General features: G+C 44.4%; 1 protein-coding gene across 3 annotated transcripts in view; it reads left to right on the top strand.

Moving 5' to 3' along the window:
• Window positions 1-17,274, top strand: part of LOC122933256 — a 74,118-nt gene that overhangs the window by 19,330 nt on the left and 37,514 nt on the right. For 2 of the 3 annotated variants that reach the window (XM_044288134.1, XM_044288139.1), the window contains exons 5-7: window positions 11,637-11,906; window positions 12,570-12,854; window positions 15,635-15,760. In XM_044288134.1, the coding sequence (XP_044144069.1) occupies window positions 11,637-11,906; window positions 12,570-12,854; window positions 15,635-15,760 (681 nt within the window). The remainder of the gene's footprint in view (window positions 1-11,636; window positions 11,907-12,569; window positions 12,855-15,634; window positions 15,761-17,274) is intronic. The other variant, XM_044288147.1, reaches the window with a different exon arrangement.

The following is a 17,274-nucleotide window of genomic DNA, read 5'->3' on the forward strand; positions in this document are numbered from 1 at the left end:
TCTCCCTTTCAACGGTATCAGCCCCTTATTTAATTTTGGCAAAGTATAAAGTGTTGCCAGTATAGGATGTTCTGGGTTTAGAAACGTACAGTAAGTTTACTCTTGCTAATGAGGTTTTCTGTTTGAGCCTGGAGTAGAATCTCATTTATTTCCCTTTTGTATATAGGTGTTGGGTCAGAGGGTAGTTTTTTGTATGTATGGTGATCACACAGAATGTTAAGACACATTACTTCATACCATTTGTATGACAATATTTCTGTATCTAGCTCTAATTGTTTGAGTGCCTCCTGCTCTTCTCGCAGTAAATTGCTGCGTATTATCCCCCCCTCTCTGTGCCAATTCTAGTAGACACAGTTGTTCAGTGACAACTGTCACAAATGTATCAATTGTTTTCTACGTTTTTTAGAGGGCAAGCATAATTTTGTAAATGGACTGTCACCTACATGACCCTCGTCATATAGATCCGCCAGGAGTTGTACATCCGGGAGATCTTGCTCCTCTATTCCCAGTTCCTGGCAGGTCCTCCTATTGTGGGCGATAAAAATGTTTTTCCATTTCAATTTATGTGAAAAAAGATATAAGTCCTTGACCCACGTAAATAGATTGAAGGTGAATAAGGGAATGAAGGACAAACCCTTTTTGAGTAATTGTATCTCGGACTCAGATAGTGACCTTGAACTAAGGTTCACTATTTGCAGGTCATCACTTGTATTTGTCATTGTAGAAGTGGGTCTTATTTTTTGTCAGAGAGATTAGGGGGGAACTCTTTAAAAAAGTCCCTCTATTATTTCTACCCCTTCTTCCTTGATTCCCACGGCTCCTCCTACTAATAGGTCTCCTCTGATTTCCGGTTGACCCTCTGCCTCTTCCTACGTTTTATTTACTATCCGTTTTACACTCAGATGAAGAGAGCTCCGTATCTATCTCAAGTGGGGATGTTTGTTTAGAATTGTAATCAAATATCCTTCCCTCCTTGAAATCCTTAATGTCTCTATTGAAAAGGGAGTGTTTCTTTTCTTTCAGTTGGGCAGTGAATATTTCGATAGTCTGTTGTAAGCTGATTTCCTTCCTATTGTACTCAGGGTTATTACTAAACTTTCTGACTTGTTTCAGTCTTTCCTTCAACTCTAGCTCACTTTTACCCAACACCTTTTTCACCTCTGTGCGGCGATTCGATTATGTGACCACCACTTACCTCGGTATCTGCTCTGCTCCTGATAAAGTGCGGCTTCACCACCCCACGGAAACACGTAGAGCGGGGGCAGTGATGAGAGAGGGCACTTAGGCAGGGAGTTTACTAGATAGGAAGCATGTCACAACTAGCTAATTAGCTCTGTCCATGGTGAGCTGCAGTATACCTTGGACAGATATACTGCCCTGGCCTTTTAGCCCTGTTCTGGCAGTTTGTGGATAGTGGACAAGGTGTCTATCTGTTATTACATGTCCTATCGTAGCCCTGAGATTAATACCAATACTATCAGTGCTGCTATTTTTGTAGAGTGTAGTAACAATACGTCCTCCGACACTCCACTAATAACTGTGGGGTTAGGTAGTACAAGCTATACGACATATACTTCTCCTCCATACTGTGGGGCTACACTCTAGCCCAGTGATGGCGAACCTATGGCACGGGTGCCAGAGGCGGCACTCGGAGCCCTTTCTGTGGGCACCCACACCCTGGAAATAGGCTATGATGTGCCAGTATGCCTTAGAATTTTCCTGCCATTCATCAGCGCAGGGCGCACTATGAACAGCACAGAGAGTGCACTGAATGTAGGCAGGCTGTTATAGCTAAATGATAAAGTACATGGAAGATATAATACTATACTGGACTGTAGTATTCAGGTTAAATTGCTGTGTTGGCACTTTGTGATAAATATGTGGGTTTTGGGTTACAGTTTGGGCACTCAGTCTGTAAAAGGTTCGCCATCACTGCTCTAGCCTGTTACACTCGTTACATGAGTGCCAGTCTTTGATTCCTGTTTTTATCAATTAATGATATAATAATATTTATTATTTTATTTTTAATCTTCCAATCAGGTAGTTTTGTAGCTGAAATTAAATACACCCACCTGCCCTGACCATGATTTATCCATTGTAGGGAGTTAATGTCTAGAAAAGTATGTTTGGTATAGTATGCAAACAACAAAGGACAAACTCTTCTCTTTTGAAACTTTGAAACAAAAGTAAAACCCTCTTAATAAGCCTTCATGATTTTTGAATTGCAAAGGGTGAAATCTGAGGCAAAAATCCACAGTAATCTTACAGTGCTGGGTGGCAATACACAGAGCCTAAATTATGCTGGCCTTTGCTAGGACAACTCCATATTGTGCCTGTGTATGGCATTGTATCATCATTTGTATGAAGCTGCACCCCCAGTCCTAGAGCTCTACATCCCCCCATTCCAAGATTATACGTCTCACTGATTCATACATGTACATTTAGTTTAGATATAAATCTAGAAACATTGGGATTTATTTACTACAGACCAGTTTTTCACATGCTGGTCTAAGTAAGAACCCCACCGGTGGAAGTTCCAAAGAATTTATTAGGAGGTGTACGTCTCTTAATAAATTTATTGCATCTTCTGCTGTCCATGCGCCAGGACAGAAATCTATTCCAGCCACCAACTTGAGTAGATTTCTCGTGCAATGTGCAGCAGTGTCTTGGCTCTGCCTCCTCCTGCCCATATCCTGCCCACTTTTTGGAAACATGGCAAGGGTGTTGGAAAAAGCGGGAAAGCTGCAAATTTTAATGCAAAATGGCTCTTGCAACAGCCTGCTATGCATACCAGCATTAGTGTTGGGCGCGAATATTCGAATCCTCCGGTGTAAATGCACCACCAATTACACAATCAACGAGCAAAATGCTCGTTCATCAGGTAATTATATATTTTGTACAGCACAAAAGATCATCGTTTCCCAGTGTCCGATCGCGCTGTTTAAACACAATCTGCTGCCGGGAAACAACGAGACAGTATGGGGAAGAGCAATGGTATTAGTGATCGGCGCACTCCTCCGAATACTCTGGAGAAGATCACTGCATGTAATACCCGTGGTCTCCTTCTCAAGCAATCAGCAGTTTGTAGGGAAGAAATGTCACCCCGTGTAAAGGGACCATAAAGCAGTGACATGTGAATGAGGCATAAGTTTGTTTACATGGAAATGGTTCCTTGTTTGTTGGGCCCACAGCTGTGAACAATGGGCATATAAAGTATGATATGTTGAACTTTTAGTTGTTGCTGAATATTACTGTATAAAAGAGGTTTCCAAAAAAGGACTTTTAGAATATGTCTGTGATAGTGAGATTGGTGGATAACTTGTTTCTGAAATCCCATTGACCACAAAAATGAGTGGAGTTTAGGTATAATAAGAGCAATGGTGACGCCCTTATTGCACCAAAACAGAATTAGCATATTAGTAACATAGTAACATAGTACATAAGGCCGAAAAAAGACATATACCATCCAGTTCGGCCTGTCATCCTGCAAGTTGATCCAGAGGAAGGCAAAAAAAAACCTGTGAGGTAGAAGCCAATTTTCCCCACTTTAGGGGAGTTAAAAATTCCTTCCCGACTCCAATCAGGCAATCAGAATAACTCCCTGGATCAACGATCTCTCTCTAGTAGCTATAGCCTGTAATATTATTACGCTCCAGAAATACATCCAGGCCCCTCTTGAATTCCTTTATTGTACTCACCATCACCACCTCCTCAGGCAGAGAGTTCCATAGTCTCACTGCTCTTACCGTAAAGAATCCTCTTCTATGTTTGTGTAGAAACCTTCTTTCCTCCAGATGCAGAGGATGTCCCCTCGTCACAGTCACCGTCCTGGGGATGAATAGATGATGGGATAGATCTCTGTACTGACCCCTGATATATTTATGCATATTAATTAGATCTCCCCTCAGTCATCTTTTTTCTAAAGTGAATAGCCCTAATTTTGATAATCTTTCAGGGTACTGTAGATGCCCCATTCCAGTTATTACTTTAGTTGCCCTCCTCTGGACCTTAAGAAAAAATATAACTCGGAAATGGAGCCTTAGGTCAATAGTAGAAAAACAGTGCTTTATTCAGTTAAACTCGGTACAAGAGGGAGGAGTTACCAGTGACTGACAGCTCTCTCTCTATGTACACTTACCCTGGGTTCACACCTGAGCGTTTCTGAGACGCGCGTAAAACGCGCGTATTTGTCGCGCGTTTTTATGCACGTTTTTTGCAAGGGCGTTTTACAGCGCGTTCAAACGCGCTGTAAAACGCTCAAGTGTGAACCAGGGCCATAGGGAAGCATTGGTTTTCACGTGTTGAGCGTTTTACAGCGCGTTTGAACGCGCTGTAAAACGCTCAGGTGTAAACTTAGGGTTAGTCCTCTTGCAGACGAGCGTTTGTCACGCTGCGTGTCTGCAGCGCAGCTCCCGGCCTGACATCCCAGCACTGACGGGGTCGCATAGCATTATATTGATTTATGATGCTATGTAACCCTTGCAGTTCTGGAATGCATTGGATAACACTAGCAACATTATGTCAATGTTATCCAATACATTCCAGACCTCTAAGGGTTACATAGCATCATAAATCAGAATAATGCTATGCGACCCTGTCAGTGCTGTGACGTCAGGCCGGGAGCATGGGCGTAGGAAGTGGGGGGGACGGGGGGGACGGATCCCCCCCAGGAAATAATGCGGGGGGGACAGGTTTGGTTAAATCCCCCCCAGGCTCCAGGGTTGCCAGCCACCCGTCCGAGACGCCGATCGCATATTTAAAGCTGTCAGTCACTCACTTCTGCGGTGGCCGGGTGATCAGCTGAGCTGCGCAGCGCTCCCGAGCCTCCCCCCCCTCCTCCTCCTCCCTCCCACCTCCAGTCTACACTACAGTCAGTGATGCGGCTGCCAGTGCCAGGCAGTGCAGCGGTTAACTCACTGTTCAGTCTCCGGACTGCTCGCTCCTCCTCTGCCTCCCGAGTCCCAGTCCCTCCCTCCTTCTCTCTGATAAGGAAGTCAGGTCCAGACTCCACACAGGAAGTGACATCAGAGAGAGAGGCAGGGAGGGAGAATTGAAATCATTCTTCATCTCCAGAGTAGACTCCAGTCCAGCTCCAGCAGCCTGCCCAAGTAGTGCCCAGCCCAGTGCCCCCTGGCTGTGCCCTGCCTGCAGAGTGACCAAGACAGTCCTGACACCTGTTATAGATAGACACTTCTAAAAAGGTATATAAAACATTTGAAGTGTGTAAATGTAACAGCGTTTAAAGGGTTTCTACCACCAGAAATACTGTTATGTAGCTGACTGACATTAGCGATGCACTAATGTCAGCACTACATAACAGTATGTTTCTAACGTTAGTCCCTGCAGACATTTTTGCTAAAAAAGCACTTTTATTATATGCTAATAAGCCTCTAGGTGCTATGTGGGCGTAAAATCAGCACCTAGAGGCTCCGTCCACTCACCCATTATCCCGCCCAGGTCCCCTGTTCTGCCCGCCCCGCTCCTCTTGATTGATGTGACGGTTCGCAGCAGCGTTGACAAAATCCCGCGCCTGCGCCGTTCACTTCTGTCTTCGGCGCAGTGAGTGAAGGCCGCTCTCCTGATGCCGGCTTCCTCACTGTGACGTAGTCAGCACAGGCGCAGTGAGGAATCCGGCACCAGGATCGCGTCATTCACTCACTGCGCCGAAGACAGAAGTGAACGGCGCAGGCGCGGGATTTCGGCAGCGATGCGGCGGACTGTGCCATCAATCAAGAGGAGCTGGGCGGGCACAACACTGGACCTGGGCGGGATAATGGGTGAGTGGACGGAGCCTCTAGGTGCTGATTTTACGCCCACATAGCACCTAGAGGCTTATTAGCATATAATAAAAGTGCTTTTTTAGCAAAAACGGCTGCAGGGACTAATGTTAGAAACATACTGTTATGTAGTGCTGACATTAGTGCATCGCTAATGTCAGTCAGCTACATAACAGTATTTCTGGTGGTAGAAACCCTTTAAACAGGTTTCAGAATCTGTCAATCATCAGAAAAAACGTTACGTTATGTAGCTGACTGACATTAGCGATGGGCTGATGTCAGCAGTACATAACAGTGTGTTTTATAACTCCTTGCCTGCCGCTGCCGCCGTTCTCTTAAAATAAAGACTTATAATATGCTAATGGACCTCTTCAGGGGCGTAACGATCGCGGTGTGACAGCGACCAGGGGTGGAGGCGGGACATGGGCTTAACTGGAGGCGGGCATGGGTGTGGCTGGAGGCGGGGGGGGGTCTGGACCGTCTGGTATTACTGGCACATGATTCGGGGGTCTGGTATTACTGGCACATGATGGGGGGGTCTGGTATTACTGGCACATGATGGGGGGGGTCTGGTATTACTGGCACATGATTGGGGGGTCTGGTATAGTGGCACATGATTGGGGGGTCTGGTCTGGTATTACAATACTGCCACATGATTGGGTGGGTCTGGTATTACTGGCACATGATGGGGGGGTCTGGTATTACTGGCACATGATTGGGGGGTCTGGTATTACTGGCACATGATTGGGGGGGGTCTGGTATTACTGGCACATGATTGGGGGTCTGTCTGGTATTACTGGCACATGATTGGGGGTCTGTCTGGTATTACTGGCACATGATTGGGGGGTCTGGTCTGGTATTACAATACTGCCACATGATTGGGTGGGTCTGGTATTACAATACTGCCACATGATTGGGTGGGTCTGGTATTACTGGCACATGATGGGGGGGTCTGGTATTACTGGCACATGATTGGGGGGTCTGGTATTACTGGCACATGATTGGGGGGTCTGTCTGGTATTACTGGCACATGATTATGGTTATGGGGTCTGTTATTACTGGCACATGATTGGGAGGGGGGTCTGTTATTACTGGCACATGATTGGGAGGGGGGTCTGTTATTACTGGCACATGATTGGGGGGTCTGGTATTACTGGCACATGATTGGGGGGTCTGGTATTACTGGCACATGATTGGGGGGTCTGGTATTACTGGCACATGATTGGGGGGTCTGTCTGGTATTACTGGCACATGATTGGGGGGTCTGTTATTACTGGCACATGATTGGGAGGGGGGTCTGTTATTACTGGCACATGATTGGGGGGGTCTGTTATTACTGGCACATGATTGGGGGGTCTGTTATTACTGGCACATGATTGGGGGGGTCTGTTATTACTGGCACATGATTGGGGGGGTCTGTTATTACTGGCACATGATTGGGGGGGTTCTGTTATTACTGGCTGATGAGAGGCACTGTGGGCTGCTATGAGGCATGGGGCTCTTATTTGAGGTCTGATTGGGGGTCATTCATATTGGGGTCTGAGCTGAGGTGTGATCTGAGGTATTATTAACATTGGGGATCTTATTGGGGCTGTTAGCTGAGGTCTGATTAACATTGGGGGTCTGATTGGTGGTATGACCTGAGGTGTAATGAAAAATATTTTTTTCTTATTGTGCGGTGCCCACTTCCAGCCCGGAGCCCAGCTGCCCAGAGCACTGATCCGGAGCAGCTTGGAGAAAAAGGCCTCACAGTCTCCCACACTCCTTCTGCCCAGCCAAGCCTGTCAGCACCCCTGAGTCTTCAGAACTGTAAGTAAATTATATATAAGGGGAGATTATTGTTTCGGCGGGGGGGGGGGGGGAATCTAAATCTTTTGTTATCGTACAGTATTATGATTCTTCGTTTAAATTTTGTTTTTTCTGGAACCTTAAAAGTCAGTTTGAGTGAAGATAGTCAGAATGGATATCCGCAGGTTTTTTACAAAGCCTAGTAAAGCAAATGCATCCTCAAGCTCAGAAGCATGTCATCAAAAAGAGGTCACTGAATCACCAGTCAGGCATCATTTGGTTGAGCCACAAAAAGAATATGCTGAGACAGTGTCTTTAGAAGCAGTTGGCCTCATGAGTGACTCAAGTAGTGATGGTGAGGAAGACCATGCTTGTGGTCCTGCAATCAAAACTGTAGATGTTCATAGTAAATCTAAAACCTACACGAAAGGAAAATGCATTTCTCTTCCAGCTGATGATGAGAAAACATTACGAACGGCAGTGGTACCAAATCAACCAGACTACAAAACAATTCCAGCTCAGACCATTGTAACGCAAAAGGCAAAGAAGCGTGTTCTACATTTTCAAGAGTGCTGGTTCCAAAGCTTTCCATGGCTGCACTATAGTATTACTCTTGAAGGGGTACTATGTTTCTACTGTGCTAAAGCAGCCGTCCTGAATCTGACTCAACTCGAAAAGAACACTGAGCCAGCATTTGTGTGTGTAGGCTTTAAAAATTGGAAAAAAGCTATTGAAAAGTTTAAAAAACATCAGAGTTGTTCTGCTCATACATATTCTATAAAGCAACTATTGCATCATAAAGGTTCGCAACCGATTAATGCTCAGCTTTCACTACAAGTTCAACAGCAACAGAATGATGCATGGCTGTGTCTCATCAAGATAGTACAAACAATAGCCCTGTTGGCAAAACAAGGTCTCCCTCTTCGTGGCCATGAAGACAATGATGGCAATTTTAAACAGTTTCTGCTTGCACGAGCAGATGATGTGTCTTATCTAAAAAATTGGATAACACACAAAGCAGAATACATGAGTCCCGACATTCAAAATGAGATTTTGAAGTTATTGTCTCACACCGTATTACGCCTTATTCGGAAACAGATTGGGAATAATGTTTTTGCAATTATTGTTGATGGCACACAAGATATATCTGGTCAAGAACAAGAAAGTTTCTGTATCCGCTATGTTGATGAAGACTTGTACCCACATGAGGACTTCATAGGCTTATATCAAGTTGATGAAACAAGTGGATCTGCAATCGCACAGATTGTCAAGGATGCTTTATGCCGTAATGGGCTTTGTATGTCAATGTTGCGAGGGCAAACATATGATGGAGCTTCAAATATGGCTGGTAAATATCATGGTGCCCAGGCATTAATCAAGCAGGAACATCCACTTGCCATTTATGTCCATTGCGGTGCACATTGCACAAATTTAGTTATGCAGGCCGCAGCACATCAATGTCCAATACTGGAAGATGCACTTATGTGTGTGCAAGATCTTGGCAAACTGTTTGGGCAATCTATGAAATGCAGAACCACACTTTCAGAAATTGTGCATCATGAAGCTGAAGGGCCTGTTAAAGTCTTGCATATTAAACCATTGTGCCCAACACGCTGGACTGTTAGAGTGAAGTCTGTGAAAAAAATTCTGGATAATTACCAGCTGATTTTGGAAACACTTGAAGAAATTGCAAATACCAGAAGTAGTGGAGATATAAATCCACGTGCACGTGGCCTACTACAACAATTTAGGCAAGGGAAAACTCTACTAGGTCTTCAAATCTCTCTTAGCATCATGGAGATCTTAGAATGCCTGAATGTAGCCTTGCAAGGCAGAGAACAAACCATATCAGGACTTTTAGCAAGTGTACAACGGACCCATGATGCTATACAAAAGTTACGATGTGACACGTCCTTTGAAAGAGTTCTTGCTACCACTATTAATTTAGTGGAAAAATACCAGCTAAAAGAGGTTACTGTACCAAGGCAACCTAATATTCCTAAACGTCTTCAACATGGGCCAACTGAACAATTTCATGCAAAGACTGTGAAGGAATACTATTGTCCTCAGTATTTCCAAATAATGGATATTATATCGACACAGTTAATGCAGCGCTTTGATCAAGAGGGCTTACTTGTATATGAAAAACTGGAACATTATCTGTTGACAGGACAAGCTAGTGAAGCTCTTCCCCAGTATCCAGAGATTGAATATCATCTTCTCTCTGCCCAGATAACCACCTTATCAAGTGTTTACAAGTACACTTCAGTCTCTGAGGTTGTAGATATTTTGCGAAAGATGCCTGCCAGAGAAAGATGCTTTTTCTCTCAAGTAGAAAAAATTGTCAGAATTCTATTAACTATTCCTGCTTCTTCCTGTGAAGCTGAGAGAAGTTTTAGTGCACTGCGTAGATTAAAAACCTGGTTGAGGTCCACAATGACCCAGAAACGTTTGAACCATGTTGCTATATGCAACATCCATAGAGACATAATGGATAAAGTAGACATCGAAGCCATAGCAAAGGAATTTGCAATGTGTTGTGATCGCCGGAAAAAAGTTTTTGGATTTTAAAAACTTGCGTTCTTTAGATTTGGCTTAAAGGAAACTTTATGGAGGGTACTTATTTGTTCCATTGTGCCTTGTGTGAATGTGTGCACACTTACCACACATCTCCTGTAGCTTTAGTGTGTGAGCTGGCAGTGGCAGGCACACATTTACAGGAACAGCGACCTTGCACCTAGTTAGCTGAAGTACGCTGCAGTGGTTGTGGTGCTTGGAGGGTCTCGCTCTGTCTGCAGTTAGAAAATTGTTTCTATTTATATAGTTATAGTATTTAATTGTATTTATACAAGATCTTTTGTTTTGTTAAAATCAGGCAAAGTGCATTACTTAGGGTACTTTCACACTTGCGTTTTTCTTTTTCGGCATAGAGTTCCGTCACAGGGGCTCTATACCGGAAAAGAACTGATCAGGCATTATCCCCATGCATTCTGAATGGAGAGTAATCCGTTCAGTTTGCATCAGGATGTCTTCAGTTCAGTCATTTTGACTGATCAGGCAAAAGATAAAACCGCAGCATGCTACGGTTTTCTCTCCGGCGAAAAAAACTGAAGACTTGCCTGAATGCCGGATCCAGCATTTTTTCCCATAGGAATGTATTAGTGCCGAATCCGGCATTCAAAATACCGGAATGCCGGATCCGTCCTTCCATCCTGCGCATGTGCAAACCAGTAAAAATGTGAACTAAATATACAAGACGGATCCGTCCTTGCAATGCATTTGTGAGACTGATCCGCACCCGGATGCTTCTCACAAATGCTTTCAGTCAGCAGCAGATTGGCGGATCCGGAGGGCAGTTCCGACGACGAAACTGCCCGCCTGGTCACACTGCCGCAAGTGTGAAAGTACCCTAAAAGTATTATTACCACTAGTTTTAAGTGGAATAACTGAAATATATGCCAAATGTTTGGTTAATTTCTGTGACCTAATAAACAAAGAACTGTTCCTTTTTGCATATTTTGTTGTTGTGAGATTTTTCACACACACACACTTAAAATTTAACGATATAAACAACTCGCAGTTTACTGAATAAGAATATACCCGGCGAGCAAAAATGCTGTCCCCCCCAGATTTTTGGGGGTTCCTACACCCTTGGCCGGGAGTTGCGCTGTGGATCCGCAGCGCGACACATGCTCGTCTGCAAGGGACCCTATACACACAATGCTGTCAATCATTGATAACACCTCCTTCCTGTAATGATGTTGTTCACATATGGTGGGAAAAAACTGAGATATAAATGTATAAATTACACGTTTTACATAATCTTTTCCCACAAAAATATATATATCCCTCTGCTCAGCTTCTCCTGCTCTACAACGTGGTGCTATCAGATTGCATTGCATTTTGTGATGACAGGTCCACTAAGGCAAGAACATGTAACGGATAAAAGATTATGCTGCAATCTGTCGGGACAGCCAACTGGGCTGCTTATTAATAAAAGCCAAAAATTTTGCTAGAAATCGGATGTTTGTGTTAAATGATTGGGGCTCTAACACAGACAATTTCTTTCAGATACAATTTCTCCCCCCGTTCTCAGTGCATCACCGAATCATACACTCTACTATAAAGGAGAGGCTGTGACTCTGACTTGTGCTACCCTGGGAGAGTACAGACACGCTCACTTTACCTTTTATAAGAACTCTGAATACATCCGAAATGATAACACCTACATCTATCATATCTATGGCATGGATTCCTCTGATGTAGGGAAGTATGCTTGCGATTTCTGGTCTGGCAGTGATTCATCTCCTAGAAGTAATGAAGTCTCATTATTCCTATTTGGTGAGGATTTGTTCATTTATTCAATGCAGAAAACATCATGTGTATACTATGTATTAGAATACTCTGTTATTATATGTGCTACATCTTATTTACCTTATTAATTCTAGCAGGCAGGCTTGGACTGGGTTACAGAGGTACAGGGGAATCCCCCGGTGGGCCCCTGAGCAAGGTGGACCCCTAGTCTCCCACCCCCTGCACAAGTGGCACATAACACAGTAGACTTACTGCACTACATACATATATTCATCGTACAGCACCTCCACTAGCCTATGTTCATATAAAAAACATGATAGATTATTAAAGAAACGCCCCATAGTTTATTATTATAGACACGATCAGGGTTAACATGACTTCAAGGTATAGAGGAAAGCTACCAATGTCCTATTTTCCCCAGGACCTACCTTCTCAAAGTTGCTGCAGGGACCCCATATTCAATCATCTGCTGTGTGAGCAGGTAATATATTTGAATGTATCCATACAATGGGCCCCCAAAATACATTTTACTGGTAGGCCCTAGGCACCCCAGTCCGACACTGCTAGCAGGTATAAATTTCTTGCATTCCATAAAATTTACTCTTTTGACTAGGAACCAACAATCTCGTATAGATATATTGCTCATGTCTTTCACTTCTAAGACCTCATAGACTGACTTTTGTCTTGCAGACAGGTCACAAGCTCCAGATATTTCTCTCAACCCTTCACTCTCTGAGTACAGCATGGGAGACTCAATCACCATAGTGTGTTCTCCTCCCAAGACCTTGGTGGTGAAGAAGATTCAGTTTTATAAGGAAGGGCATCTCCAACCTTTAAACGAGGCAGAAGATAACACATTTGTGGTCACGTGTAATAAAGAAGTTGCTGGGAGATATTTTTGTACTTATACCCTAGAAATACAAGAGAGATTGATCACTTCGTTGTATAGTCAACATATAATAGTGAATGTTTCTGGTACGTGTTTATCAACTAAAACAAAGTATATAAAGTAAAAAAAAACAACTAATGTACAAAAGTGGTAAAGTCTAGAGCTCTTTACCTACAACACTAGAGCAATGGCAAGCCAGGGCCATCTTTAACAAGGGGCAAAGGGGGCAGCTGCCCCGGGCCCAGTTGCTCCTGGGGGGTCCAAGGCAGCTGCCTCTTGAGCCCTGCTAGCCACTGCCCCGGGTGTCAGGCTGTCAGCTACACAGGGGGTGCTGCCATGCCATGCCTGTCGGCACTCCAGGCAGCGTACTGTGAGAGCTGTGATTCTCTAGGACCTTAGATAACATCATCACCATGTGACCAGTAACCTAGCAATATTACTGGTCACATGGCTATGAGGCCATCAAGGTCCTTTCTACCAGGAGTGTTGCTATAGAAGTTCGCCTTAACTGTGGAGCTTTTTGTGTGAAGATTACATCAGAAAAAGGTGACAGGGGCTGTTATGCTAATATACTGTAAACTACTGTATAGTGGGGTGCTGTATAGTATGGGGGCCTGTATACTGTGGAGGCCTGTATACTGTGGGGGGCTGTATACTGTGGGGGCCTTTATACTGTGGGGGGCTGTATACTGTGGGGGCTGTATACTGTGGGGCTGTATATTGTGGAGTGCTATACTGCTGTACTGTATAGTGTGGGGGGCTGTATACTGTATACTGTGGGTGCTGTATATTGTAGAGTGCTATACTGTTGTACTGTATAGTGTGGGGGGCTGTATACTGTATACTGTGGGTGCTGTATATTGTGGAGTGCTATACTGCTGTACTGTATACTGTGGGGGCTTTATACTGTGGGTGCTGTATATTGTGGAGTGCTATACTTCTGTACTGTATACTGTAGGGGGCTGTATACTGTGGGGGACTGTATACTGTGGGTGCTGTATATTGTGGAGTGCTATACTGTTGTACTGTATACTGTGTGGGGCTGTATACCGTGGGGGTTGTATACTGTATACTGTGGGTTCTGTATATTGTGGAGTGCTATACTGCTATACTGTATAGTGTGGGGGGCTGGATAGTGTGGGGTGCTGTATCATGTATAGTTTGGGGTGCTGTATACGGTGAGGTGCTATACTACTCTACTGTATACTGTGAGGTGTTGTATACTGTGGGGTGCTGTATACTGTGGGCTGCTATACTGCTCTACAATATACTGTGGGGTACTGTATAGTGTGGGGTGCTATACTGCATACTGTGGGGTGCTTTATACTATAGGGTGCTATACTGCATACTGTGTGGTTCTGCATACTATAGGGTGCTATACTGCATACTGTGGGTAGCTGTATACTATAGGGTGCTATACTGCATACTGTGGGGTTCTGGGGTGCACTGTAACGCTAGGGTGAGCCGAGCCCTGGTCTCCTTCCTGCAGAGCGGTGCCCACTTCCAGCCTGAGCCCAGAGCACTGATCCTGAGCCGCTGGAGTCTTCAGAACTGGAAGTATTTACAGGCATTCACTGTACTCTACCAGATGTGTGGATTTTTTGTGTGTGTGTGTTGTGGTGGAGGACATGATTGCCTGCTAAGGTGTGGGAAGGCGGGATCCAGGGGGCCCAAGTAAATTTTTGCCCAGGGTCCAATCAATATTAAAGACGGCCCTGTGGCAAGCCTTCATTTCTTCCCACCTGGTCTTGTAACAGTCATGAACTTCCTATAAGGTAGGCTCTAAAAATGGCAGTACTCTATGAGATAATGTATGAGTCTTGTGTAGGGAATCCCCAAGTGGCATATGAGGGCAACTGCTCATAGCTTGCAAATGCTATTGACAAACCAAAGCATGGCCATACTATTCTGAGGTCAGGACTAGCAGAGTTCATACAGCATGATATGTCAGATACTGTACATTGAAGGCTGCAATGTAGACGCAGAGGTAGGAAATAGTCAATATAAGAATAGCAAACAATAAATGCATTCTCAAATAATCAGGAACCAAGGAACCTTGTTGTTGAGACAAGGTGTGGGAATTCTGAACAGGTTTAAATAATCAAAGGTGATCAGATATACCGTATGCTTACCACCAACCAGTGCTATATGCTTGTCTCAAAGGGCTGTTTCTCACTAACATGATCACCCTGGGAAAAGAGGGCCAGATCTCCTGGGCTGGCCGTGCTTCCCTGAACTGAACTTCCTATGGCCATATTGATGGCAAAGTAAATGAGGCTATTACTTTTAAAATTCGACAAGGAAAAACAAATTCTGTCTTTAAACTTTAAAATATACGCTGTGTTAATAAATTAATCTTTTTGGGTGCAGAAAATAAGGTACATTGGTTCACTGCTGATTGGTAGACATATAAAGCTAGATATTAAGGCCCTGTTTCATTAAGAGAGGTATGTACTACACCTGTCTTTATGGGCCCTGCGCCATAACAGGAGGTATCTTTTCTGATGAGGTGCAGTCCGGCGTACATTTCAGTCAACATTTACACCAGTTTATGGCATATATGATGTTACACCGTAAATGTGCCATGGGCAATAGTCTCGACCCACCCTGGCCATGTACCCCGTTTAGGAAATTGGCGAGCGTAAAGGGTGGCTTAAAAATGCCAGTTTCAACTAAATCTAGTCACAATGCATTTTATATTATTTTTTTATATGTGTTTTGCACCTTTTTTAAGCCAAAGGTAAGGTTTAGGCGGATGATAAATCCACCCCAAAGTCTCTTATGAGAAAGAAGCTAATTGATGTATACACCATTAGAAAATCTTTTGTGTTTAATTAATGTCTAGTAAATTGATGTGGTCTTTCAGCTTCCATAGCACAAACTACAGCAGCTGCAATAATTCCAGAGACATCTACACTTGACAAGTCAAGCATGATAAGGGGTACAGAGACATTTACCTCCACTCAAAGCAGTAAAGTCATAAATTCAACAAGTGAGTAGATTACTATATATATATATATATATATATATTTTTTTTTTTATTATCAATATGTACTTGTTGGTGTTTCCGGCCCTGGTCTGGCAAGCTCCCCTCTTTCTGTGTCATCTGAGGGGCCTGCCCTGCACAGTGTGATGGCTGCGATGCTCTAGCTGATGTGGGAGCAGTTAGCAGGCCCTTGTCGGTGCACAGGCAGTAGAGAGCTGGCCACACCTTCACTTCCACTGGTGCCATCTTGAGGCCCACACCCACCACCTCCAGAGAGACTTCAACTAGGAGGCTGTCAGTGGCCATGGGTTTCTCTGGACTTCTGAATGACATCACAACCAGAAGCCAGATGTCTCAGCAGGATGCAGGACCTTCAGTTGATGGGTTCACGGCACTCGGGAAGCTAGGTGAGATACTGTATTTCTTGGGCCTTTTCTCTCTGCTTAGCTAACCAGGAGGCAGTGGGTTGGGGAGCCTTGCTGGGGAGCTGGGTAGGGGCCCGATTGGTGTCTGGATGAGGTATTGTGGGGGCATCTTTGCTTCTGGTGTTGGAGATAGGACAGGGATTGGAGACAGAGGGGGTTGCTGGGGTTCTCCCTCTAATGAGGAAGAGGCGCTGCTGGTTGATGAATTAGTGAAAGTTGAGGTTTACATCTGCCTTGAGGGCCTGTTAGGTGCGTATTTGAAACAGGAGATGCGGGAGCAAATTTGGAAGGGGGTGTATGTGGATATTTTTAGCTTGCTCCCCCTGGAGTATTTCAATTTGGACTGTGGGAAGAAAGATGAGTGAAAAAAGGAGGAAAGGAGAAGTGTCTGTGTAACACCCCAGAGTTGTGTTACTAAACTCTTTTACCCCGCTACAATCTCTTAAGAGCATTAACCTTGTCATCTGATGTAAGGTTACCTTATATTCTCACAACTGTGCATTATAAACCATGTTAAGTGTATATTGCTGTAATTTCCATGTTCACCAGCAGGTGGCAGCAATGTTCTGGCAAGGACTTAAGTTCAGTTTAGTACATCTAGGCTGGAATAGTTCATTCCAGCTTAGCTCCCCCTCTGTGAGCAGAGTGGGCTGTGCCCATATCCTGCCTCATGGGAGAGAAGGAAGTTAGAGTCAGTGTGCCAGCCACCCCTGTTGGGGAAGGCTGTGTGTTAGTCTTCAGGAGTCCCCCTGCATAGGGAACCAAGCCAGGATCTTGTCTCGGCTGAGACATTGATCATCATCCCCAGCCTGAGCCCTGCAGCCACGGCTGGATGAAGCAAGCAGACAACTCCAGTTCCAGGAAGTGAAATCATACCTTGTGAAGATAACTGTGAGTAAAGACCAGAGACCCAGGAGAAACCATATTCCTCCTCAACTAGTCAGTCCCCATACAGCAGAAGATAGAAAGTACAGAAGCCAAATTCCTGCCCAACGTTTAGAACTAACAAAGCAGACGTCCTTTCCTGCAAGCTCCAGGTTGATAGAGCAGACAATTTATTCCTGCCAACCATTGCCAATACCTGCTGGGACCTAA

The sequence above is a fragment of the Bufo gargarizans genome, chromosome 1, assembly GCF_014858855.1.
Source record: "Bufo gargarizans isolate SCDJY-AF-19 chromosome 1, ASM1485885v1, whole genome shotgun sequence".
Classification (NCBI taxonomy): Eukaryota; Metazoa; Chordata; class Amphibia; order Anura; family Bufonidae; genus Bufo; species Bufo gargarizans.